At 44.1% G+C, this 25,594-nt stretch overlaps 1 protein-coding gene across 2 annotated transcripts in view; it reads left to right on the plus strand.

Moving 5' to 3' along the window:
• MAML2 (mastermind like transcriptional coactivator 2) overlaps nucleotides 1-25,594 on the plus strand; it is a 348,649-nt gene that overhangs the window by 217,552 nt on the left and 105,503 nt on the right. For both annotated transcript variants that reach the window (XM_047070138.1, XM_047070137.1), the window contains exon 2: nucleotides 17,969-19,477. In XM_047070138.1, coding sequence (XP_046926094.1) covers nucleotides 17,969-19,477 — 1,509 coding nt within the window. The remainder of the gene's footprint in view (nucleotides 1-17,968; nucleotides 19,478-25,594) is intronic.

Consider the following 25,594-nt stretch of genomic DNA (forward strand, 5'->3'; position numbering starts at 1 on the left):
ACTATGCTTGTTTTTGCACTGCAAAATGCAAACTGAATTCAGACTGTTCATAAAAGATGAAGCCAAACATATTTCTGCATTCCTGCCTATTGCTCTATGATTTTCCATGACTCAAACGTAGAGTGGGCCCCCAGTGCAGAGGGCAGATCCTTTGCTGACAGACCCACAGAGGGAAATCAGAGGGAAATGCTGAGCATTTCTTCTCAGCAATTGACCCAGTGGCTTTTACGCTTTCGCTCTTGGCTTCCCCTTTTCTGGCTTTTTCAGAGGACACTTTCCATTAGGCCAGATACATGCCTTATCCCACGGAAGGCAATGAGCAAATCAAGCCTTGGGAATGTATTGCCAGTTCTTCCTTGAAGCCAATACAATTATGGAAGGAAGGGTTGGCCAATGCGTAGGTATCAAACACTTGATTGTGGAGAGTGGAGATTGGGCAGGAGAGGAAGACCAGACGCTTCCCCTCCTGCCTGGGAAGGAGAATCACAGAGGGGAGAGAAGTGTGTAAGAACAGTCTTCTTTTGGTTCTGCAGATGGCTTCTATGCCCCGGGAACACTTCATAGACAGTAATAATGTCAGCACAAACGCTACTGGTGACCTTTGAGGTAGGTCGGATTGCATACCCAGTGGCTCAGCTTTGTGGTCCAAGTGCCCTCAGGAAAAGGGAGGAGACACTCCCAGGTGCTTGGGCAGAACCCACTGTGACTCCAGGAGCACAGTGCGGCGGGCCCAAGACCACCCTCCTCAGATGGACATTGCCCCGGGTCATGCTGGGTACCACACCACACGGCCACTGAGCTCCAATCAGAAACCAGAGCTTCACGCTCTCTTTGGGGAATGTCCTGAGTCCCATTTCTTCCTCACCACCTTCCTCAAGGCCCCACCAAACCTGGTCACTGTAGAATTGTCTGCTTGGTGTTTTCGTAGAGAGACGGCCGTGATGTGTCTGCAGTGCCCCATCTGATGGAAGCATCCAAGCTTTTGTTTCCATTTCAAACAATTGTCTCTTAAACCATTTAGTTAATCTTTTCCAACTGATAAGCTGATGTTTCTCCCTGGACTTCATGTGGCTTAGGGATCTACTTGTTAACAAGCAGCATTTGTAAGTACTCAAGGAGGAACACCGTGATAGGTGGTTGTTGCCATAGCAACTTTTTTAAGAAAAAAAAAAAACTAACCTTGCGAATGGATATATAAGAAATTACAAGAAATTAAATTTTCTCCCTCAGAGAAGAATGAAACTAGAATTGTCAAGCCCTCTCGCAGCCTCATGAAAAGATTTGTATGAACGATTTCCATGCTTTGGATTGGGCTTAGCAAGCTGTGGGCTCTGAATTCCCAGAATAATGTTTCAGTGTGAAAATCAAACAGTTCTATTCTCTTCCAAAGCATTTCTTTAATTATGGAGGAGATGGCCAACATGTGGGACAATGTCACTGTCAAGCACGTAGAGGTTATATGTATGCAGCATCTTACTTAAAAACCTCACATTCGTATCTTTTAATGTATCCCACCAATAAAGATGTGCTATTTCCTTTTCAGAGCTGTGGTCTTTGCAACTTGATGTCAGCTTTTTTAGCTCTCGCAGCAGGGAAATTCAGGTGAATTCCAAACTGTGATTAGAGAGATCTGAGTGGAGTTAAAAGGAGTCAAACAATAGAAGAGAAGCACGCCCGCACAGACACATGCACACAGACCAACTGTGCGCAAAGATAAATTGCATCTGCGTATGACCGTGTTACCTCTTGTCATAAAGCAATGAATTTGCTAGGGATAGGTAAAGGTCAATGGGAGGGAGGAAAAAAATTCTCTTTCTACTGCCAAAAGTAATAGAGAAAGGAAAAGGCACCTGTGACACAACGTTTCCTGGAGGAAGAAAGAGTGGTACTAAATGATATTGAACGTTTAAAAATATGATGAGAAGCAAAAGCAAAAATTAAATGGTGTGTGCTTGTGAGGTGAACACAGAGAATGGAGAATGGCCTCGATTGATGATGCGTAGATGGATCGAAGGTTGTTGGATTGTTCTCTCCCTGCTCCTCTTCCTATTTTCTGACTGTATTTTCTTTGATGGAGAAAATGATAGGCTTGATAATACATAATGATAGACGTCCCAAGATCAAACTTCATTAGATCCTTCTTATTCAGTAGCATGAAACTGTCTGGTCAAAAGCAGTCCCATATGTGACCTTAATTTAACAAGTGATTAGACCCAATCCTAGTGCTTTGAAGTATCTTTGGCTATCAAGATCAAGCAGGATAACATTTTAAATAGGCTTTTGCTGTCCGTAGATTTCCTGAAAATCTGCACTACTGGGATTCTCCTTGAAGCCGCCCAAAGCCATCCATCTCTTTTTTATGTCTTTCTTGGGGTGGCTTTTCCGTTCCCCAAACAGGATTTTCCCATTTACCCGTATGCATTTGGACGTGAAACCCATGCAACACTGCTGCTTTCTCAACGTCACCTGTGCTTCTCGTGGCCTTCCTCCCCCTGGGTCTCGGCTGGTTTCGCGTGTACCGAAGTTCCTATCACACATTATTGATTCAACCACTTCAGAAGAAGCAGGCAAACTCCGTGCCTCCCATCTAGTTAGTAATATTTGTTTTTTGTTTTTTTTTTTTTTTTATTTTTGGGACAGAGAGAGACAGAGCATGAACGGGGGAGGGGCAGAGAGAGAGGGAGACACAGAATTGGAAACAGGCTCCAGGCTCTGAGCCATCAGCCCAGAGCCTGACGCGGGGCTCGAACTCACGGACCGCGAGATCGTGACCTGGCTGAAGTCGGACGCTTAACCGACTGCGCCACCCAGGCGCCCCAGTAATATTTGAATAAGGAACGGCAGCCTCGCTGCATCCTTACCGGGATAGAGAAGAGAAGAAAACATGGAAGAAATGAGTGAGATAAAATCAAAGAATAAGGCAGAACCGCCCACTCAAATATTGTTTAACCGGGTACCTACATAATACAAAGTATTTTACTTGCTGCTGTAAAGGATACAAAAAGTGATAAGACAACCTTCTACCCTAAGACTCCCTATGGCTGCTATCCTCCCTCTCACCTTGGCATTCAGGAAAAATAATCTACCCACTTAATTTCCCTTTCGCCACTTCCCCACTCCATCCTCAGCACACACTATAATTTGGTGTCTTCCCCCAACCACCATCAAATGCCAGATGTGAGAGATCACTGCCTTTGTGCCAGGTAGCTTTTGCTCATTTGATGGGGTTGCCCCCACACCCCCCGTCCCCCGCCGAAGTTTTCTCCTTCAGCTCTTTCAGCTGCTCATCTCCTGACTTTTATTCCTCTCCCCTTGAATTTTGATATCCCCAGGATTCCATTCCCATCCCTTCCCTTCTCACTCCTCACCGGACACTCGCAACCACATTCATTTCACCAACGCTTATGTGCCTTTCTCCCCGCCCCGTATAGATGGTCAGCGCTCCTTCCTGGTCTGCAGCTCTGACTCTCTGGCTGGCAATGAGACATCTCCACTTATGTGCCCCACGACATCTCAAATTCAACATATTCAAATTCAGACCCATCATTTGCTTCCCCACCATCCTGTCAGGAACCACGCTCCTCCCCCTACATTCTTTTTTCTCAGCAAATGATTCCATCACCCACTCAGTCATGAATCTAGAAGTCTGTGTTTGGCCCTCACTCCTTTCTCACATGGAATTAATCACAAAGTTCATTTGGTTTCTGGTTCCTAAGTTCTTTCCCATGATCTCCTTTTCTATTGCCACCACCTTCGCTCACACCCAGTTCGCACTGTCTCTTACTGAGGCTGAGACATCCTCACTGGCCTTCTGGCTTATGCTGTCCTATCTCCAATCCACCCACAGCTATTCGGTTGTTAGAGTAAAAATAGAAGAAAAAAAATCCTAGAATACATTACAGATCATGTCACTTCCTTGCTTAAAATGCTTTGATGTCTACCCATGGTCTTCAAAATTAGGACCACATTCCTCTGCATGGTGACTGAGCCAGAGAAGCCCTGTCCCACATCTTACTGAGCCCCACCTCTTACCCGCTCCTGCCAGGACTGCTTCACTGTCAGCCTTGCCCATGATGGACAGTTCCCTGAGGACCTAGTTGTCACTATAGAGCTTCCCCGGAATAATTCCCTAGCATGAAATGGAAGTTTCCTCCAGCAAATACATTGCATAAAGGGCATGGATTTTCACAGTCAGGCAAATCTGGTTCAATGAGTAGCTGGACAACCTTTTGTGGCCTCATTTCTCTCACCTATAAGCGAGGCTGTTTGTATCTACTCTCAAGTTTGTTGTAAGAATTTAATATTGAAAATAATAATAAAAGCTGGTGTTACGGGCATTTTCTATGTGTTGGGACTATTTTAAGCATTCTACATGTATTCATGTAATCGGCGCAGCTTATGATGTAAGTGCAGTTGTAATATCAATTTCACAGAAGAGAAAGTCAAAGCACAGAAGTTAGGTAGCTTGCCCATGGTTACACTGCTAATAAGTAGGGAAGCTGGGATTCAATGGGATAATGTATGTAAGATGCCTTCTATTGAGCACTCAATGAAGGCTGTTTGAACCTTTTCTTTCCTGCTATATGCTCAACTCTCATCTGGGGCTTGTGAGGGGACCCTGAAAACTAAAAATACCTAGTATTTATTAATCCATTATTTGCTGCATTTTGAGTACCTACTTTATAGACATTGTCTTATTTGAGACTCACTACAACTAAGGAATTGGAACTATCACCTCCATTATACAGAGAAGGAAAACTGAGGCTGGTAGGATTAGGTAAATCATCCAGAGCCTCCTGTCTCGTGGAGGACCGAACCAGGACTTACATCTGATGCCAGAGCTCACACTCACAATAATATATTGCCTCAAGTAGCGTTAGAAGACATGTAACATTGTTCACAATCTTGCCTGGGGGGACTGAAAACGTACCATAACAGTTACAAGCCAGAAGCATTACATACACAAAGAAAGTAAACCATGGAGGAGCACAAAACAATAGAGCAGCGATCACAGTGAGGCTCTGAGAAGGAGTGGGTTTTGAGTTGGGATTTGAGAATGGTGAAGAAAATCCACCAGTCAAAGAGAAAAACCCATTTTGCGATTGGAATGGCATGCATGAAGACATGACAAATGCAGAGATCTGGTCATGGATAAGGAAGTATTTTATCGTCTAGAAATCTAACGAGTGAATACAAGATATTGTGAGCCAGGTACAGGGAAGAAATGGATGTTTGGGGTGAGGGCGAAAGTCCCAGTGGTGTCACTCTCGATGGCGCCCCAGATTAAAAGCAATTTCCACAGTTGCAGTTGGTGAGCTTGCTTGGTTGGAATCTGTCCTATATTGTGTCGAAAAGGCAAATGGAATAAAGAGCAGTAATATTTTTGAGGATTATGAGCTGCCTGAGTTAGGGTTGCGCTTTTTACATTTTCAGCACACTTAACTCAGTAAACAGTCTTCTTTGCGGAATGGTGCAAAATGAACTCTTTTACTTGTCTGATTATCCCGTGGCCATTCATAATGGCGTGGGCGGTCCTTTCTCATCAGGTAGCAGTCAGTCAGCAGATACCCAAGCCCCAGGTTAGTAATTCTGCTCGTATTTTTTTTTTTTTTTACAATGATGAACGTTGATTTATCATGAAAAAAATTCACAGAAAGGAGCTGTAGCGTGTTCTCAGTTAAAGATTGCAAGAAGAACATAAGCATGGACTGGGAAACAGTGGTTCTCATCATATGGAAGAAGGCCTTTCCTCCAGCCCACTGCTTTGACACAGAGAATTACCCTTGATTCACAATTTTGACTAGCTTCAAGTTTTATTTTCCAGTCTAGGTAGGTTTCCTTCCCCCTCTTCAAAGAATATGGCCACACATGAAGCATTGGAACCTGTCAGGTGGAGAATTCATCTCAGTCATATAATTACTGGGCTGAGCAAGTTAGATCAAAGTGAGGGCATTGGATAGCTATAGGACATTGCTTCAAAGGGTAGTTAAACTGCAAACAATATAAAGGCTTTATTGTCCCCCAGTGAATGCCATTTAAATCATCAAGAATCATTTCCCATAAATGTATGGCAAATAGTGGGATTTGAGTTCCCGCTTGAAAAAGTCTGCATTCAGACATTCATGGAAAGCAAAGGAACGTTTTTCTATCTGCCATTATAAATTCTCATTTCCGGGCATGAAAGCCTTAAATTGCTGGGAGTGTAGGTTTGGGTTTGGGTTTTTTCAATTATAACCAAATATCTCTGTAAACCTCTTCATGTTTCATAGAGCTAGTTAAGCAATTTCCCCTTAGATGTGTCTTTGATGTGAAAATAAACACAGGCTGAAGTGAAAGCTGAGGTCCTCTCTAAAAGAGCATCTGTCTATGTGGTTCATGGTTGCTCAGGCTGACATTAGACCAGAGAAGACACACGTCAACACTCTAAATTGAACCTAGACACAGTTGCTATAAGAAAAATACTTCTTCAGAAGTTTCAAGAGAATGATGGCATCAATGCCAAGAACATCAAAGGAGCTGTTTGGTGCTTTCAGGTACTTTGCCAAACTCCCTCTAAATGCTGCTTAACATTCCTTTGTAATGGAGTTAAAAATGGGCCTGAAATTGCGGGGACCTCTTAAAAGGTCTGCTCATCCTGGCTCTGTCTCCAGGTGATTGCACCCCAGCCGGTTAGCACGCTGTGGCCCCGGGTTGTCCGAACATGACTCGGATGGAAGTCTTCCTTTCGGAATGTTTTCATGCACTGAGGGGAGAATTGGTGGTGATGTCATCTCTGGACCACCCCCCCTCCCCCCGGTATGCGGTGTAGAGGTATGTGGAGACAATGGAACCCTGTTAGCACACTGCTGTCACGGAACTGCGGCCTCACTCGTAACTCATATAATGCTCTGCTTTCACAAAGGGTCATGGAAGAGCCGGGTGAATGACCACACGTGGAAAGTGGAAAGAGAAACCAAAAGAAATGTGTGCCTTTCACCTCTCCTCAGCTTTTCAATTTTAATCAGTCAAGAAAAGTATGCATTCACCTTGTGAAAACTTTAGGGTGAATGTAATTACTGGCTTCCGTACATCTTTGTTGCAGTTGAGAATTGTTTGTTGCAAGTAACAGACGTGGTTGTAAAGTACACGGAGGAAAGAAAGAAAAAGAAAGAAGAAAGAAAAGAAAGAAAGAAAGAAAAAAGAAAAGGAAAAGGAAGAAAAGAAAAGGAAAAAAGAAAGAAAAGAAAAGAAAAGAAAAGAAAAGAAAAGAAAAGAAAAAAAGAAAAGAAAAGAAAAGAAAAACTGGGAGATTTATTGGAAGGTACAGGTGTCTCAATCACAGGAAATATAAGTGAGTGTCCCAGAGTCCTAGAACCAGGAATTGGAAACCTTCAGGAATCTCCCTTCTGTCTCTGTCTCTGTCTCCCTCCCTCCTGCTTTCTGTCTAGCAATGCACTTTCTCCTGTTGGGCTTGCTCTCCGTGTCTCTCACTGTCCACAACTGAGAATGACTCCAGTAGGGGCAGCCCTGCATACCTTTCATTGCAAGGGCACAGAGACTGCTGAGAAGGTCTTCTTTCCCAATTATGAGAAAAGCATTTAATTTGTTCAGCTTGAGTCAAATGTCCACTTTGATGCAGTCTGCTGAGGCTGGGGGAAACGGGATGTCCCATGATCAGAAGCCCTCAACCCGGAGATGTGGGGTCAGATTCTCAGAGGAGAGTTGTGACCAAGGACAGACATGCTGGATCACACATTCACTTTAGTCTTAACTACATAGACCGTCTATGTTCTGTGTCAAAAAAAAAAAAAAAAAAAAAAAAAAAAGAGAGAAAACAGACATATGAATAAAATGGGGGGAAAAACCATCACTGCACCATCAGAACATCTTGAAGTGTTTCCTTCTAGATGTTTTTTGTTATTGTTTAAACAATATTGTTGATCTCCTATTTGTTTGGGCTACACTAAGGTGAGTGATAGTGGTCAAGACAGGGCTCCAGCCTCCCTCTCTAGGGCTTATTTTATAACATGGAAGACGGACTTAAAAATTGGAAGCAGGGGCGCCTGGGTGGCGCAGTCGGTTAAGCGTCCGACTTCAGCCAGGTCACGATCTCGCGGTCCGTGAGTTCGAGCCCCGCGTCAGGCTCTGGGCTGATGGCTCAGAGCCTGGAGCCTGTTTCCGATTCTGTGTCTCCCTCTCTCTCTGCCCCTCCCCCGTTCATGCTCTGTCTCTCTCTGTCCCAAAAATAAATAAACGTTGAAAAAAAATTAAAAAAAAAAATTGGAAGCAAATTAATGAAAATATTTAGAAGTTATAAGGACCATAAAGAAACAATCAAAAGGTTGGCATGGGAAACAACAGTGAGAACGTAGTTTAGCCAGGTGTCCAGGGAAAATGGCAGCCAGGGTCACATTCAAGTAAGAAGTAAAGGAAAAGGAGGAGCCAGCTCTGATAAGAGGGGAATGGGTGAGAGGAGGCAGAGTATTCCAGTGAAAGGGAACAGTATATGCAAAGGCTTGAAGCTGAAGTCACCTTTCCTGTTTTAGAAATGTAAAAAAATAATTAAAAAATAAGTGATATAGTAGCTGAAGCTTGGGCGGTTTTGTTGCTACAAGGACAACAGATTGGGGTGGGGAGAGGCAACACGCAGGGTCAAATTCTCAGAATGTGGTCAAAGGATACTTGGTAGCCTGCTGTGTTCGAAGCAGTGGGGGCTGGAAGAATGAAGACTGTGATCTGAGAGAAAGAAGCTGGAAGGACAGGGACCTTTAATACCTGTTCGAGTCAGAGAAGCCACTGAAGATGAAGGAGACATGCCTCCAGGGAATTAGGGGTGGCTGTGTTTTGTGTTATTTTACAAAAAGGTGAGAGCTCTCTAGTAGTCATGTTCAAGCCCCCAGATAATTAGTAGACAACCCTGGAATGGTATTAGGGCACTCTCTCTGCCGTCTGGGTTTTCCTGATATTCAAATGGACCAAGGTTTTGGAATGCGTCCAATTCCTGCCAGCATAAGAAAAGAATAGCAGCCTCTTCAAACACTCAGGCTGTCCCTACCTCTCTAGGAGCTGTCAGCTCTACAGTTGGACAAAGAGTCGCTAAGAATCAGCCCTAGGGTTTATAAAGGGGGTGTGGTTCACAGCAATGGCAGAGGATCTTAGATGTCCCATAAACTGACTCATCTGATGTTCCCAGACCACTGAGCGCCCCGGAAGTCAGATCACCAGCTAGTTCAGGGGGGCTCCCCTAGGCTAGTGCTGGATGGGGCTAGTGGGAGGAGATGAGATGTAGAAGTATTCTGTCTTCCACTGATTTGGCGTGATATTGAAGTGAAAAAAACTCACAGACCCGAATCAATTACCAAAAACAAATCAGAGAGTGCTAAAATCATTAAAGCGGGAAGAAAGAACGTAAGGTAGAAGGGCAAAGCCTCGCCAAGGAGGTGGACCTTGAGCTAAGCCCCTTAGAACGAAAGCTTCCAGACAGGGCCCTCCGGCTAAAGGAGAGAGAGAGAGAAGCCACTTGATTAATGATGCTCAATTCATTGTACATTCTGCTGAGGAAGACATTTAAAGATTTCACGAGAATTGCCAACATTTTATACATAGCATTTACTTTGGAGTCACTTCGATATGTTTCGGGCAAAAAATGAGTCATGAGTAAAGTATTTCATGCACAAAGCAGTTGGGTTTTTCAAGCTTTGGTAGAATATTCTGTTCATTTTTCTGCTAAACACGGAGAGTCAATCTCTGAAAGATGGCCCCTGCAGGTCCCCGCCTTACAACAATTGCAGCAACTCGTCAGGATGACTAAGGATGTAGTCAGCAGGATAATCACGCTGGTTATCACTGAGTAGATCTGGAATGACATTAAAATAGTAGCCAATGTGGGAAAATAATTCTACTTTGAACTTTTTGATTTAAACGTCCCCCTGTTGTTAAACAACAGCTTTTGTTGACACTGTCACTAGCAAAACATCAGAATATCACAAAGCATCATATTTATTCACATATCAGGGGGCACTTCATTGGAAGGGAAAGGAGAGCGATTCCTTTCCTATCTTATCCAAGCAAAGTCTCCTTCCCTCTGTGACCGTCATCCCATGCACAACCGCAGAAAAACCATCGCATTGCATTGTTACTTTTTGCTTTGTTTCCAGACAGACTGGTCAATCTCTTTTTGTTTCTTGGGTTTCTTTTTTTGGTTTATTGGTGTTTTTTTTTTTGTCCTAACATTTATTGAGCATTATGTTCTAAGACCAATTTTCCAGGCTGTTTATGTGCTTTAACCACTTGGTCCTCACGACAGCCCTATGACATGGACAGTCTCACAGAATTATATACTTGGTGCCAAATAAATACCTTTGAATGAATGAGTAGACAAATTCCCTTTACAGATGAGGAAAAGCCCCTGTTGTTGGCTTCAGTTTGCCTTTGGCACATGCCTGGCACATAACAGTCAGGATAACAACAGGAAACATCACCAAGGCTTGGGTTCATGTTCCACCTCGCCTCCCAGTAACAGAGCACTGCTCTGAGCTGGGAGCATAGAAGGTGCTCTACGTATATGGTTGCGTCCCATCATGCAGGTAGGTAAGTGACTGGTCCAAGCTTCTACGATAAATTGCAGGAGAGCAGTGCGTACATCCCAGGTTGAATTCCATGCTCTTTCGAAATCCCACGTCCTCCCATTGGCCTCCAGAAAATAGGATGTCTTCCTGTCTTTCCTTTTTTCTCAGTGAATACTTTGTAGGTTAACGATAAACTGGCAACATTCTCCAAGTGGAATTGGTGGAATTGGCCAAACTGAGAAAACGCTGTGATGAAATACACTTCCTCCGCACTGTAACGAGGAGTGTTTCTATAGCCAATTCCAGCTCTTCTACTGAGTCTTCCACAGCCAGCCATGAAGCATAGGAGGGGGCAGGGAGGCATTGAAGAAATTTTGAATATGGGACATTTGGTGTTTAGTATCTTTAGAAGGACAGTGTTCACTTATTTTCTCTGGAAGATCCTAAATTGGCAGTGTTCTTGCTTCCATATAACATTTTGTCTTGGATTTCATGAAGGGTATGTCTTTTCTTCACTCGGATTGTCTCATTTCTCAGAGTTCAAGCATTATGGAACAAAGTTCTGGAACAAATTTCCCAAACAGATCTCACAGGCCTTCCCTGACACCTTTTACAAAAAAAAAAAAAAAAAAAAAAAAAAAGACGTTCCTACTTTTTCTTGAAAGAGTAGAAGCATAAGTTACTGAAAAACATACAAGATATGTGCCGTCACTTTCTTCCAGACCTAGTGCTTTCACTCATATAGGGCGTGGAGTAGAGCTGGGGCTAAGAATTACTCCCCAGCTTTGGAGTCCCTTCAACAGGCCCCACAAGAGCAAGAGTCTGTCACAAAGCCTCATGCGCCTCTGCCCTTTTTGTTTATACATGGGTGACAATGTGGTTACAGTTCTTGGGGCTTCACATTCTTCTGACTTCAGGGTTCAGAAGAACATGATCACTCAAGCAAAACTCCAGCGGAACCATTAAATTGCTTGGGAATTGGAAATAAAAATGTTCCCACAGCCACAGCCTTCTTCTTACCACTGTTTTACTGCTCAATAGTTAGAAGGATCCAGTTTTCCAAGTTCTGAGATCAACCCACCAACTACTGTGTGAACACCTGTGATTGTGGTAGGTACTGAGAGGAACCCAGTCAAGCATAAGGTACAATGCCCACCCTCGAAGAGCTTAAAATCTAGTCGGGCAAACCTAAGTACTATGCAGACAGAAGACAATACCTCACAATACAAGGTAGCTGAGAAATCTACAAGGGCCAAATAAGAAGTGGGAGCTTTTGCAAAAGCCTCAAAATCCCATCTAGTTAGTTTGCGGCAAGAGAGTCAAGGAGGAATCGACTCACCTCCTCGTACTGTGTTGAGCTGGAATTTACTGTTCCAGGATCCCAAACTTTCTTACATTAGGAATCAACTCAAGAGTCATAAAGCATTTGAAGGATTGGTCTATCCCCACCCCATCACTAATCAGCCGTGAGTAAAATGGCCTGAGGAAAGTTTACAGAAGATGGGACCAAGATATTCATTCGCTTGAGTATCTCAGAAGCGGTAAATTCAGTTCTTATGCTCATGCCCTGCTAAGAAAGAAAGAAATCTACTTGGGGGAAAAAATGTGACCTATGGACTGAATTGTTACCTTTGTGTGGCATATTCCCTGTTTCTAGGGCAGCCCAGAAGACAAAGAACACATTTATTTTGTGGAAGAGGATAGGGAGCAGGGCAAGAAACAGAAACCAGGGGATTGCACAATAATGGCATTTTTAAATCCCTCCAGGAAGTTTACATTTCGAGTCCTGTGGAAGAGCAGAGTACAGCTGTTCAAAAGAGAGTATACTGAGGGACCCCGGCCTCAACTCCGCCATGTGCCGGATTTCCGTCAGCCACAGGCACCATGTCCGCACCTCCTTCTCCAGCTCTTGGGGTAGGCCGGTCACTCTGTCAGGACCTGGCCCTGAGCAGGCCTAAGCCTTCCCCCAGCAGAGACCACAGGCCTCAGATAGCATCGAGGTGTTCACAGGGAAGAATCAGAACAAGGAGGAGAGAAAGGAAACAGGCTGCTGGATCTCAGCAGAGTGCAGTGATTTAGTATGCAAACCAGTCCAGACTTGCTGTGTTGAAATCATTCCCCAAAGAAGCCCTTTTCCTTGAATGGCCAGTGAAAGGGTGATATTATAATCTCACAAACTCAACGTAACAAGTTTGGGGTGCAGATTTATTGTACAAAACGAAAACTGCCCCTTAGTCTGTCTTGGTGATGGAAAAAGTGTACATAGTAACATGTAGCGCTCATTTGAAGCCTTTTCATTCCACCACTAGCTTAATCATCTGTGTATTTCCTTCAGGCCAAGGGCGATTTGATAGGATATGGTACAGAATTCTCTCTGGATGCCTACTAAATCTTTCAGAATGACCAAGAGACCCTTTGTCTCCTCCCTTTCTTCTACTGGAGCCTTGAGGGTGACGTCCTGAGCTTTTTACTGTCAACCTCCAACCAGTGATGTCACCACTTTTTCCCTGCTGTCCGTCCCCGCAAGTCCCAAATGCCCTTACCCTTGTCCTGTGTGTGCAATACATCTTCATTCTGTTACCCTTTGGTCTTGGTTCTCTGTGCCCGCTGTGTCCACAACGGTGTCAGCATGTGGCAAGGGGACGGCTGAGAGGAAAGCAAGTGGGGGTGGTTAGTGATGAAGAACGAGGACTTTGGAAGCAGACATCCCTGGCTTGGCACCCTGCCTCCGTGTCATTCACTGTGTAATCTGAATGTCAGGAGCCCCAGACTCTTCACTTATAAAATGAGGATCAGGATACATGTTCAGAGAGCTGTGGGAAGATTAAACTAGACTCTATGCCACTCGTATTTTAAGAGTACCCATCTTAAAATACCCATCCATACACAGCGAGTATTAGGTAAGAGCCTCTGGTGGGTCTCAGGTGTTCTTGTTATTGAGGGCCCCTTCTTCTCCCTCACCCAATTAAAAATTTTTTTTTTAAGTTTATTTGTTTATTTTTGAGGGACAGAGACAGAGAGACAGAGACAGAGAGACAGAGAGTTTGCACAAGCAGGGGAGGGCAGAGAAAAAGGAAACAGAGGATCCCAAGCAGGCTCCATGCTGCCAGCACAGAGCCTGATGAGGGGCCCGAACTCACGAACCGTGAGATCATGACCTGAGCCAAAATCAAGAGTCAGATGCTCAACTGACTGAGCCACCCAGGCAAACCCTCCCTTGCACAATTGTATGGAAACCAATTTGTCAATAAATTTCATATATATATATAAAAAAAAATAGTATTTTATGACTCTGTTGACGTAAAGATAAATATATTATTGCTATGTGTTAAAACATTTCTTCAACCTAAAATTTCAGTTTTTCTTCTGTTTTTAAAAGAAATACAAGCAATTTTGTGGGCCCCTAAGACTACCATGGGCCTTGGGCACTGTCCTGACAGTGTCTAATGGGTAAGTCAGCCCCGAGTAAGAGATCTATTTGTGGAGACTCTTCCCTCTACCATTTCGCTGTTATTAACTGCTTTCTGGAAGTTGCTGGTCCTTTCCCCAACCCTGGCTAGCCGAATCACTCAAAAGTTCCCAGTGTGGAGCTCCTAACTCCCCTAGGCCTGTCCCTCCTTCTCAGTTTAAACCCAGCTCTTCACTCCTCCGTTTGAGTCTCACTTCTTGGGACTATTCTTGGCCTGGTAAAACAGCAATGATTTTTCTGATGAACTATTTCTCACTGAGGTATTAATGACTAACTGGGTTCTTTCTCTACTCCTTCTATAATATTTGTGTTTTGTCACAGAACTTTTAGAGACTCTATACCGTAATTCAACGCCATATATCTGTTGGAGAAATTTTAATGCAGCAAAGGAAATACGTCAAAGTAAAGGTTGAACTTTGAGAATCATTGACTGTATTGTGCCAGTAGTTTGGTATCTACTGGGGCTGTGCATTTGGTGGGTCTTGGTGACATAATTTGATTAGAAAGTTCTATGAAGCAGGGCACAGACTGTCCCCCAAAGTCTCTCGGTAAAGTATGGAGTCCTGAAGGAATGTCTTTGATCTACTGCACAATGCAGTCACTTAAGGAGGACTTCTGTTCCCCATTTTAACTCATCCATCCAGCTGTGCTGGTCCTGACACCACACATATGCCTAAAAAAACCATTCTTACTCCCTCAGTGCCTGTTATTTTCTAGGTCTGGGCAGGAAAGTGTTCTAAGAGATAACACCGTTTATAAAGGATACCACTGATGCCATTTACTACACAGGACAGGCTCTGCTGTGGAGACACTTGGTTTGATTCCCGGCTTTGCTGTGTGTTATTTGCGTAACCTTGAAGTCTCAGTCTCCGCACTTTTATTTTCTCATCTGTAAAACTGGGGACGGGGAGGGCGCTGCGTAGGAAAGATATCAACTTCATGGAGGTGTGGTGACGATTCTTAGTTGTCGTGAGGATTATCCATACAAAGAACTTCCCATCATGCCAAGCACACATGCCCTCAATAAAGGACTATGCTATTATTATTATTATTATTACTATTATTATTATTATTACCGCCACCACCGCTACCACAGCCAGCGCTAATTCTGTTACTGCGTCTCCAATCCGGATGGCTTAGAGAAAGTGCCCTGCTGCTTCCCACTTCTTAGGGAGGGGCCCGAGCAGTGGGAGAATCTGGCAGAACAGGTTCTTTCAAAGCAGTGGAAAATAGATCAAAGGCAATAACCCAAACCTGGAAAAAGAGTGTACTCCTTTGTTTGTTCTTTCCTCGTTATGAAAAAACTTTCAAAATGTAACTTAGGCTGAAATAAACATTGTGGCCCCTCCTGAAGTAACACGGCTGAGCCTCTCTGGTCTGTGTTCTTCCTGACCACCCCCTCCCCCCACAAGCACTGATGGGGGCCCCTCTTGAGTGTCTGCTGAATGTGGTGAGGGCTGACAGTGTCCTTCCAGGTTGCCTAGTTAGTGAGTTGAGAGCTTAGTGGTCAGCAAAACATGCAGGAGACAGTAGAGGTGGCGGAGTGGGGACCTTCACACCCAGGTGCAAAGTACGCCTATGTCTTGCTGCAAATTGCCCATCGCCCAAAGTGAAAAGTGAAATCTCGCGGGACTTGGTTACGGGACTTGGTTAGGCCCCTTGGCTGAAGATACCAGAAGCCCAACTTGTATTCGCTCGAGCAAAAAGGGGCATTTATTCTAAAGATTCCACGGTGTACCGAGGAAAACAAGGCAAGAGACAGACAGACCTGGGATTGAAATCCAGCCCTCAAATGTTGCCAAAACTTGTGTCTCCCCTCCCTGTGTTAAGTCTTCTCTCTTTCTACAGACTCACTTCCTCTGTGGCTTTGGTTGACATGTTGCAACAACTCACAAGTTTTATAATGACCGTGCAGCCATCCAAAGAAAGCCTGGTCTCACTTTCTCCAATTCCAGTATTCCCATGGAAGGAACTTATTGGCCCAGTTTAGGCCAGGTTCCTTTCTCTGATTACCAATTAGCAACAGGAAAAGGTAAAAACTGGCTATAGCAGCATGGAGCATCCACGCTAAGTATATAGCACTTGTGAGTGAGCAAAACCACAGATAAGGGATTATTGAAATAGGAATTGATGAACTAAATGACAAGAAACATACTGTTCACATTTGGCCCTGTAACTGCATCCTGGCCATTCCCATATTCCTCATCATTTTACCAGAGATACAGGATGTCTCTGTGTTCACTGCCCTTGGCCTTTTCGTGCTGGGCAGACCCTAGCCCTAAACAAGCTGATTGCCACATAATATGTAGAAATGCCACAGGCTTTAGAATTACACAGACTCTGAGTTAAAAGTCTACCACTTACTAGCTGTGTGACACTGGGCAAGTTACTTAGCCTCTCTGAGCCTTGGTTTTCTTATCTATAAAATAATAGCTATAAATTAATACAGATCTAATGTTTTTTTGTAAAGACTAAGAAAAATAACCATATTTAAAGCAGTTGGCATATAATAGATGCTCAGTTAGGTTAATTTCGTTCTCTAATTAGGTTACCTAGAAATCTTCAGGAGGGTGAGGGAGTGGTAGTGAGATGGAAGGGAAAGAAAAGTGATAGAATTTTGTATCCGGGAAGTATCCTGCCTCAGGTTTTTTTATAATTATTCTGAACAAACATTAAATAATTTAAGTGGGTCCATGGCACTCGGAAAGCCGCACTTGGATAGATACACTTTAGAGGCAAACCAACAAGGATCTCAAGATCCATGGTGAATGTTTCGTTTCTTATTGATTTATTGGTATGATCGTATGGTCCTTAATTCCTTTCCCTATGATATCTAAAGTCCATGTAATACAATCTAATCACTGAGTCAGTGCACGAAGTACTTCAGCATTTTGTTGTTAATGTTGCTGTTTAGAGAGGCTCTCCTCTTCGAGAACGTAGTAAGTCATTTTTTTGTAAACTGTAATTTATTGAGTTCTTACAACAACGACACTGTGCCAAACTTGTACATGCATCGTCTCATTTCTTCCTATGAATTAAGGGCTATCGTCCCCATTTTCCAGATAAACAAATTGAGGCTCAGATAAGTAAAGTGGCAAGGTCGCTTAGTACTCAGCGATAGAATAGGAATTTGAGCTCCACTCAGCCAGCTCCAGGGCCTGAGCTCTGAACCAGTGGGTAGTACCAGTTCTCTGCACCTTGGTTTTGGCTTTAAGTTTTCGAGACGGGGAGCACAAGAAGTGAATCCCCAGGAAAATCTGTGCTTGGAGCGTCTCGTTTGATAAAGGATAATCTCATGGCTTCCTTGCACCCACACAGCGTTGCTGCATGGGCTTAAATGCAAAGCCGCAGAATTATAGGAAGAAAAATAGTAGAACAGCAGGCACGCTACCTGCTTGAATACAACAACTATGCTGATTACGTACTTGGAGGATAATAGTGATGAAGGGTTTCACCGATGAATCTGTGAAAAGAAGAACCTGGAAACTGTGTCCTAGCTCTCGACTCTTTGGTGTTTCCCATCTGGGTCAAAATTGTGCTCGTCCCAGTTCTCCGCAGCGGAGTGGGGTTGTGTGTGCATGCGCGTGGAGTATTTGGGCCTGCTCCAGAGAACTCCATTTGGTGATGGGTTGTGGGTATTATCAATAACTCCTGACAATGTGTGAAGTATTTTTCATCCACTGACCTGTGTACCAATCGCGGGAGCCGATGGGATCTCGAACCACTAACTGACCTGCTCCTCCAGAAACAGTTTAATCTGTTTGGTCTGCACCAGTGTGAGTTTTATTATATTCCAGACTGTGCTCCATTTGTATCTTTTTCTTTTTGATTTCGTCCTGTGTATAAATGGGCGGGTGGGGAACCCACTTAAATATTATGTCTCTTTTGACTAAAAAGCATTTCTGGATTAATAGCTCACATTTTTCTTTTTTATTCCCCCTCTGTTTTTCAGCTCCAGGGTTCCTTGAAAAGAAAACAAGTAGTTAACCTGTCTCCTGCCAACAGCAAGAGGCCCAATGGCTTTGTCGACAACTCATTCCTTGATATCAAAAGAATCCGTGTCGGGGAGAACCTCTCTGCAGGACAAGGGGGCCTCCAAGTAAATAATGGACAAAATCAGATGATGTCAGGGACCTTGCCCATGAGCCAGGCACCCCTGCGGAAGACTAATACTCTGCCACCACATACACATTCTCCTGGGAATGGCATCTTCAACATGGGCTTGAAGGAAGTGAAGAAGGAACCAGGAGAGACCGTATCATGTAGTAAGCATATGGATGGCCAGATGACCCAGGAGAATATTTTTTCCAGTAGGTACGGAGATGACCCTGTAGAGCAGTTGATGGATCCAGAGCTGCAGGAACTGTTCAATGAACTGACCAACATATCTGTGCCTCCCATGAGTGATCTTGAGCTGGAGAACATGATCAATGCCACCATCAAGCAGGATGACCCATTTAACATTGACTTGGGTCAGCAAAGCCAGAGGAGCACTCCCAGGCCCTCCTTGCCCATGGAGAAGACAGTGATCAAAAGTGAATACTCCCCCGGCCTGACCCAGGGTCCTTCGGGCTCTCCTCAGATGAGGCCCCCATCAGCCGGCCCTGCATTCTCCATGGCCACCTCCGCCCTCTCCACTTCATCCCCAGTCCCTTCTGTCCCGCAGAGCCAGGCTCAGCCTCAGACAGCCTCAGGAGCAAGCCGGGCCCTGCCGAGCTGGCAGGAGGTGTCCCATGCCCAGCAGCTCAAACAGATCGCTGCCAACCGTCAGCAGCACGCCCGGATGCAGCAGCACCAGGCTCCCAGCTGGTCAGCCTTGCCCTCTTCCGCCGGGCCATCGCCGGGCCCATTCGGGCAGGAGAAGATCCCCAGCCCTTCTTTCGGTCAGCAGCCATTCAGCCCGCAGAGCTCCCCCATGCCTGGGGTGGCCGGCGGCAGCAGCCAGTCGAAGGTGCTGGCTAACTACATGTACAAGGCCAGCCCGTCGGCCCAGGGCGGGCACCTGGATGTGCTCATGCAGCAAAAGCCTCAGGATCTCAGTCGAAGTTTTATTAACAACCCGCACACGGCCATGGAGCCCCGTCATGGCAACACTAAGCCTTTGTTCCATTTTAACTCGGATCAAGCAAACCAGCAGATGCCTTCTGTTTTGCCTTCCCAGAGTAAGCCTTCTCTCCTACACTACACCCAGCAGCAGCCGCAGCAGCCGCCACAGCAGCAGCCGCCACAGCAGCAGCAGTCACAGAGCTCGATTTCAGCGCAGCCGCAGCCGCAGCCGCCGCCGCCGCCGCCGCAGCCGCAGCCGCCGCCACCGCCGCCGCCATCCCAGCCTGCCCAGCCTCTGTCAAGCCAGCCTTTGCTAAGGTCACCCTTGCCTCTTCAGCAAAAGATCCTGCTTCAGAAAATGCAGAACCAGCCCATCACAGGACTGGGGTATCAAGTCTCCCAACAGCACAGACAGGTAAGGCCGTAAGTTTGCTACTCCAAACGCGGAGGACCCAGAGACCATTCAGCTGGGTCATCACGCTTTGGTTGCAGCTACATTTTTGTGTGGGGACAGAGTCAAGACCACAAAGACGGGAGTGGTCTTGTTGGATTCCCAGGAAGGCCTCGGGAAGCCTGGCTCGCTTGGGGCATCTGGAGGCAAGAGTTAGTATTTCCTTGTAGAACAGTCACTGCCATTGGGATCTGCAGTGACCAAAGTCTCTTGCTGATTAAGAATGTTGCATTATAATTCATGCCTTTAGTGACGTGTCCAGTTGCCAGTAAGTTTCTGATACGCCCAAGTGTTTATTCATCCTGTCGGTGAATCGGTCACTAAGCGGACGTGAACATCGTCCTGAGTACCTGCCATGTGCAGGCTGTTGTGGTTATACGGGTATTAAAATATTGAATATTGAAATAAGCCCAGACACGGCGTTAAGAATATGTAATGGCCAGTATATACCACACCAACTGATGAAACGTATAAATGCCCAACCCATCATAATAGCTGTGACTCCATGCTGGTGCATTAAATAAGGTATGGGCCCTGTCTGCAAGCACATTCTGTGGAGGGAAACGGGCCTTAAAACTACCATTTTCATACTATGGAAAGGGTAATAACATGATAGCCCAGTGGTTGGGTATCTTACCCTGCAAGGGGAAGTGTTTTGGAGAAAGTAATGCCTGCGTTACATGTAAAGGATGAAATCGTCATCACTACACAAACGAAAAAAATATCTGTGGTTACCTTATATCCTGTGATTAACATAAAGCAGAAGTTTTATTCTGCCCCAGACATGAATAGGAGGAGGAGATAGCTCTGTGCCTCCAGAGCACATATTGGTGAGTAAGCTCAGATCCCCAGGGAACTTGAGAGAGGAAACTCTTCCTGGAAGGAAGGAAGTCTGAATGTCGCTTTGTGCGTGTAATTTGACAGATCTGCACTGGTTTTCCAGCACAAAGACAACACGCTCCATGTCAAATCAGTATGTCAGGATAGTATGACAGCACTGAGCCTAATTCCAGTCACATTCCTAGAGTAGTTTTCATGGCTACTGCCCAGAAAAGAATACCACAAGGCACCACAGACTGTAGCCAAGCTCACCTTTGCCCTAGATGTGTGCCAGGAGAACCCTGGGCTCAACTGGGATTCAAGAGCTCTGCACCAAGTAAAGCTTGGCCCTCTTAGCCACTTAAGAGGTGTATGTGGGGTGCAGCGGGCGGGGGGGGGGGGGTTAATTGCAGTTGACGAGGAAGGGACCTGAGGAGACTCATGAGTATATTTTCAGAGTTTCTTCTTAACGCAGGTAATTTGGGGATCATTTATAAACAAACGGTATTGTGGAACTACTTCCTAACAGCGTGGATAGCCTTTGTAGTTTAGACGAATCTGAGTTCAGATTCTTAGTCTGGCATTCCCTAACTGTGTGACCTCAAGCAAGTCACTGGACCTCACTAAGCCTGAATTGTCTCGCCTGTAAACGAGGCTGATTAACAATATATCCTGGGATTTTTTAGAATAAAATGAGATAATTTTGGCAATCGTGATAATCATGGAAAGGACCACATATGACATCAATATTTTTTAACAAGTATTACTCTTATGTAAGAGATGTACTGGAGTAAGTCTCAAATTCTAACATAAACAGTTTTAGAGGAATAAAAGAAACCTATCCTTGATTCTTCACTTGATCTTAGCCAAAAGGCCGAGAAGCGATATCCTTGATTCTTTTATTGTCCAGCAGTATGGGGAGTGGGGAGCGATTTACCCTCCCTAGGCCCAGACTTCAGATCATAAAAATGGAAATAATAAGGAAGGAGCTAAATAATCATTTATAGTTAATAAAGGTAGTATCTGTTATGTACCCTGCATGGCATGGCATGTGTCTCTCTTACTTACAGTATCTCATTTCACCTATATGAAGGAAATACTGTCATTTGCATCTTACAGGTGAGGCAATTGAGGCACAGAGGGGTTAAGTAACTTTTCCAAAGTCACACACTCTGCTACTCTAAAGTAGCAGAGCCAGGAATCCGATGATCTACTTTGAAGGCTGTACTTTCAGCCCCTAGGCTCTACAGCTCACAGGTAGGATTTGTTGGGAAATGAATGACCATTTGAGGGTCACGGTGAAATTCTGAGAAATATTTCTTAAAATATTGAACCATTTTTACATAATCTGCAGAGTAGATTAAGTCCTTTGGGGAGAAAGAAACTCTTCATCTCCAACCTTCAAAGCTGTTAAAGAAAAGAATAAAAAAAAAATGTCTGCATGACTGTTGACCCTCCTGAGGGTGAACATTATGGAGTTAACCAAAAAAGGAAATTCACAAGAAGAAACATACCTCTTTGGTGCCCCATCAGCCCTTCTTTGGGAGCCTTCCTGCTACCTCCAATATCTTTGGTCCTGCTTCTGGCTCCGTTGCTCATATCAACTGTCTACCACATTCATGACCTCTTGGTCCTCACCCAAGCTTCCAGGACCCAAGCACACCAGTGGGTTCTAATGGCCAAGTCAGCAAACATCTTTCAATGCCTTAGATAATAATTAACTTTTTCCAGTGAATGTGCCACATATGATGCCACATATGGTAAAAATGGAAGCACCATTTCAAGCTAAAGACCCTTCTGTACAGGCTGGCCATGACTACCTATTTACAGCTTTATCCTAACTTTGTAGATTGAATCAAATTGTCTCTTTCTGGTCAACAGTTCTAAGAGGGAGGATTCAGAAATCCTGTGCCTGAGTTGTAAGCAAGTGTACCAGAGCTCCATAGTCAAATACGTGTTGCCCTTTTAAAAGCATTCACCTTTGGGAGGCTGGACTTATGCTAATAAGGGTGCTATTTAATACAGTTACGGGTTTTTTCCCTCTGGTGATTGTCTTCAGAGCTTTTAGCACATTGAGTGGATTATTACCAGTGCAATAATATTCATCCTTGCCAGGGTGATCTTTGAAAACAGTCGAGATGGGTAAAGCTGCTTTGGGTCAAAACCAAGAAATAACTAATAGGATAGGACTGGATTTAAAGTTTGGTTTGCGAACTTTTTCTGAAGACAAAAATGAAAAATGAGTTCTTCCCAAGATGATAATTTTGGGAAGCAACTTTCATTTGGATGAGCATATTTTGAAGGTTTTTCTAATTCTTATTGTCTCATCTAGTATATTGCCAGTTATTCTCAGCTCAGGCAGCATAGTTTTAACCCCACCGTTTATAGCAGACAGTACAAATATGTGTTCTCATTTCAGATTAGCAAACTCTCTGTTACTCAGGACCTAAGTTATAGGAGGGGAGAGATTGGGAATTAAGCAATTCTCAAGTTTATCAACTAGAGCATCTTAAATGAAAGCACTGGTCATGAATTTTTTCTGCTTGTCATACTCACTTTATGTCAAACATAGGAAGATTTACTATGGGATTTGCTAATTGGAGCCCTTTAGCCTTGGAAATGGTGGAAATCTGGGCTTTCTGCTGCAGGATGGTGGATTGAATTTGTCGAACAGTTGCTTGTAATTTACCCAGTGGAGTGTGCAAAGATGGCCTTCTCTTCACACTTTGGAGCTCTGCACCCAGACAGATCTACACGTTCGGGCAAGGAACAAATTGGGGGGAGGCTGTGCCCCTCTATCTTTACTGGATACCCATCTCTGTTCTCCTAGATGTGAATGGTGTCTAGGACATGGATGTGACATAATTGAATTGTTGGAGACCTCTTTATTGTGCCATGCCTGGGGTGGTTTCAAGTAATCCCTTCTCTGGAGCCTGAGAGAACAAATGGTATTTGGTATTTCACAAAATGTCTTCAGTGACTCTGTCCTGATGATGTTTGGGGCTTGGCAAATGGAAACACCCCCTGGCTATAATTTCCTTCCCTTTCTGATTTGAAGGTTATGGGAGAGGGCAGGAGAAGGATATAATGCATGCAGTTCTGATTTATCTTCAAGTCACTGAATACTTGTTTAAGGTGTGAAAGAGTTATTGGTTCACTAGGGCTCATGAGAGTTTAATCCAAAAGCTCTAACCTTTTGAACCAAAAAGTGATCTTTTTCAGAGCTGTATAATCAGACACTTAAAAGTGTAATTTTTTTCTAACATTAGATCCATGAAACTCAAGTGAGTTCTATATTTGGTCTAGAATTATCCCATCTCTAAAAATTCTGAGAGGGAATGCAGCCAGTGAATGGATGGTTTGTTATGACCGAAACATAAATTTGTACATTTCCTCCTTAGTTTAAAGCCAAGCTCCTCAATCATATATTAAGAATGTCACCCCACTCTCTCTACCTAGCCAAGTTTATCCTTCACTACTCTACATGTCAACCCTTGGCATAAATCAGACAAGTCTAATGTTCTCTCTTCTTCTTAAGGTAATTTTGTATATATCTGATCTTAAAGATGAGCACCCAGTTGAAGGTGAAGGAATCACTGTACCTCTCGTCTACTGACAAATCCTTGTAATTGCCCAGTGAGAATGCCAGAGAAGAGACAGAACCTTGAATCAGCTGGGAATGCCTTTTCTAATGGGAAAATAATTATGAATTCGATGTCTTGCAACAATATAACTTCCAAACCACCTCTTTGCTGGGGGCTACAGGTTGGGGAAAGGATCAGCTAGGTAGGCTAGTGCCAGGGTTTGGGTTTAGAAGCTAGAACCAGGTTAAAAGAGGTCAGGAGTGTGAAGGGTTAAATATAAGCCTACCCCAATGTCCTAAACAAGTTGGGACACAAAATCAGTCCATATACTCAGAATCCAGGAGTGAGGCCACAAGGTGGAATCAAATCTGTGGTCATGGGTCAAGTACAAACGACATGAAATCTAGAGTGAGGTTGGGATAGAGCCCCAAGAGATGCGAGGTGATCGTTGCAAATGACCCTTGACGATTCGGTGATTTGCATCGTGACTCACTTTGGCTGGGCTGTGCTGGCAAGAGGGACGAGGGCTGGCACAGGCGTTCCGAGGATCGTCCATGGCAGACCAAACATTATGTTTGCATTTTCATCTTGTCTTTGATAGTTTATCATCGAATCTTGCAAGTTGAAAAGAAAAATAAAACTTTGTTTTTAATATTCCCCAAAACTAGCGCAAAAGCTAGGATGCCGAGTGAATTCCCAGACACGTGTGCTCCTGTGATTGGTACGGAAGAATCTTGATTGGCAAGATTCGCAGGAGAGATTTTGCGTGTGTTTCGTTAGTTTCTGTTAGCTGGTTTGTTGTCTCCGACATTAGTACCAATTCTGTGCCGCATACAAATAACCCAAGTGGTAGATGTTCTCAGCCTCTTTTTTTTTACAGGCGAGAGCATGGAGGCTCAATGAGGTTTAAATAACTTAGGACTACAGTTTGTAACTGGTCTGATTCTAAGCCCAGCATTAATAACTACTGTGCTGCGTACGTTAAGGAACTAGGTAGGCTCACAGGGCCTTTTTCTCATGATGTCTGTTTGAAATTTCATGACTGTCTACATACCCCATTCATTTCCACCTCAGGGAAAATGTAAGGCAATTCTGATGCAGGGAAGGATCTCCAAACAAATTCACTTATCTGAATCCGCAGCTCTCTATGTTTCCTGGTCTGCCTTACCAAGAGCCATAAACTAAAGATCTCCAGCTAAATTGAGTACTGCCCCATTCTGAACTCGACCAATAGTTTTTCTTCATTCATTCAAAAAATATGTATTGAGTGCTTGCTCTAGGCCAGGCACAGTTCTGGACACTGATGCCACTACTCAGAGCAAAGAAGAGGGGATATGGTAAGGGGAAAAAATAAAATTAAAAAGAAAAGTTTTTAAAAAATTGAATGATCAGAGAGTGTTTTCAAACTGAGCTGTTTTCATCATATTCTTGCATCTGGGCTAGGTTGATTTGCTGCCGGGCTTCGTGGTGTCTCTGATCCCAGATAAAAATGGAAAATACCCAGGGGAGTGGTATGTGACTCAGTTTTTAAAGGAAAAAGTTGAAGAGTTTGGTTAGCTTTTTTCAATGATAAAGAAAATTCACTCACTTTCTCGTTCTTTAACACGATCCAGCAAGATTTAGGAACTGTCCGGGGTCACCGTTAGAGTTTAACAATAGGGTAAAACCATAACTCGTG

The sequence above is a fragment of the Lynx rufus genome, unplaced genomic scaffold, assembly GCF_022079265.1.
Source record: "Lynx rufus isolate CCGP_SWC_20201006 ecotype Redwood Valley unplaced genomic scaffold, mLynRuf1.p SCAF_9, whole genome shotgun sequence".
Classification (NCBI taxonomy): Eukaryota; Metazoa; Chordata; class Mammalia; order Carnivora; family Felidae; genus Lynx; species Lynx rufus.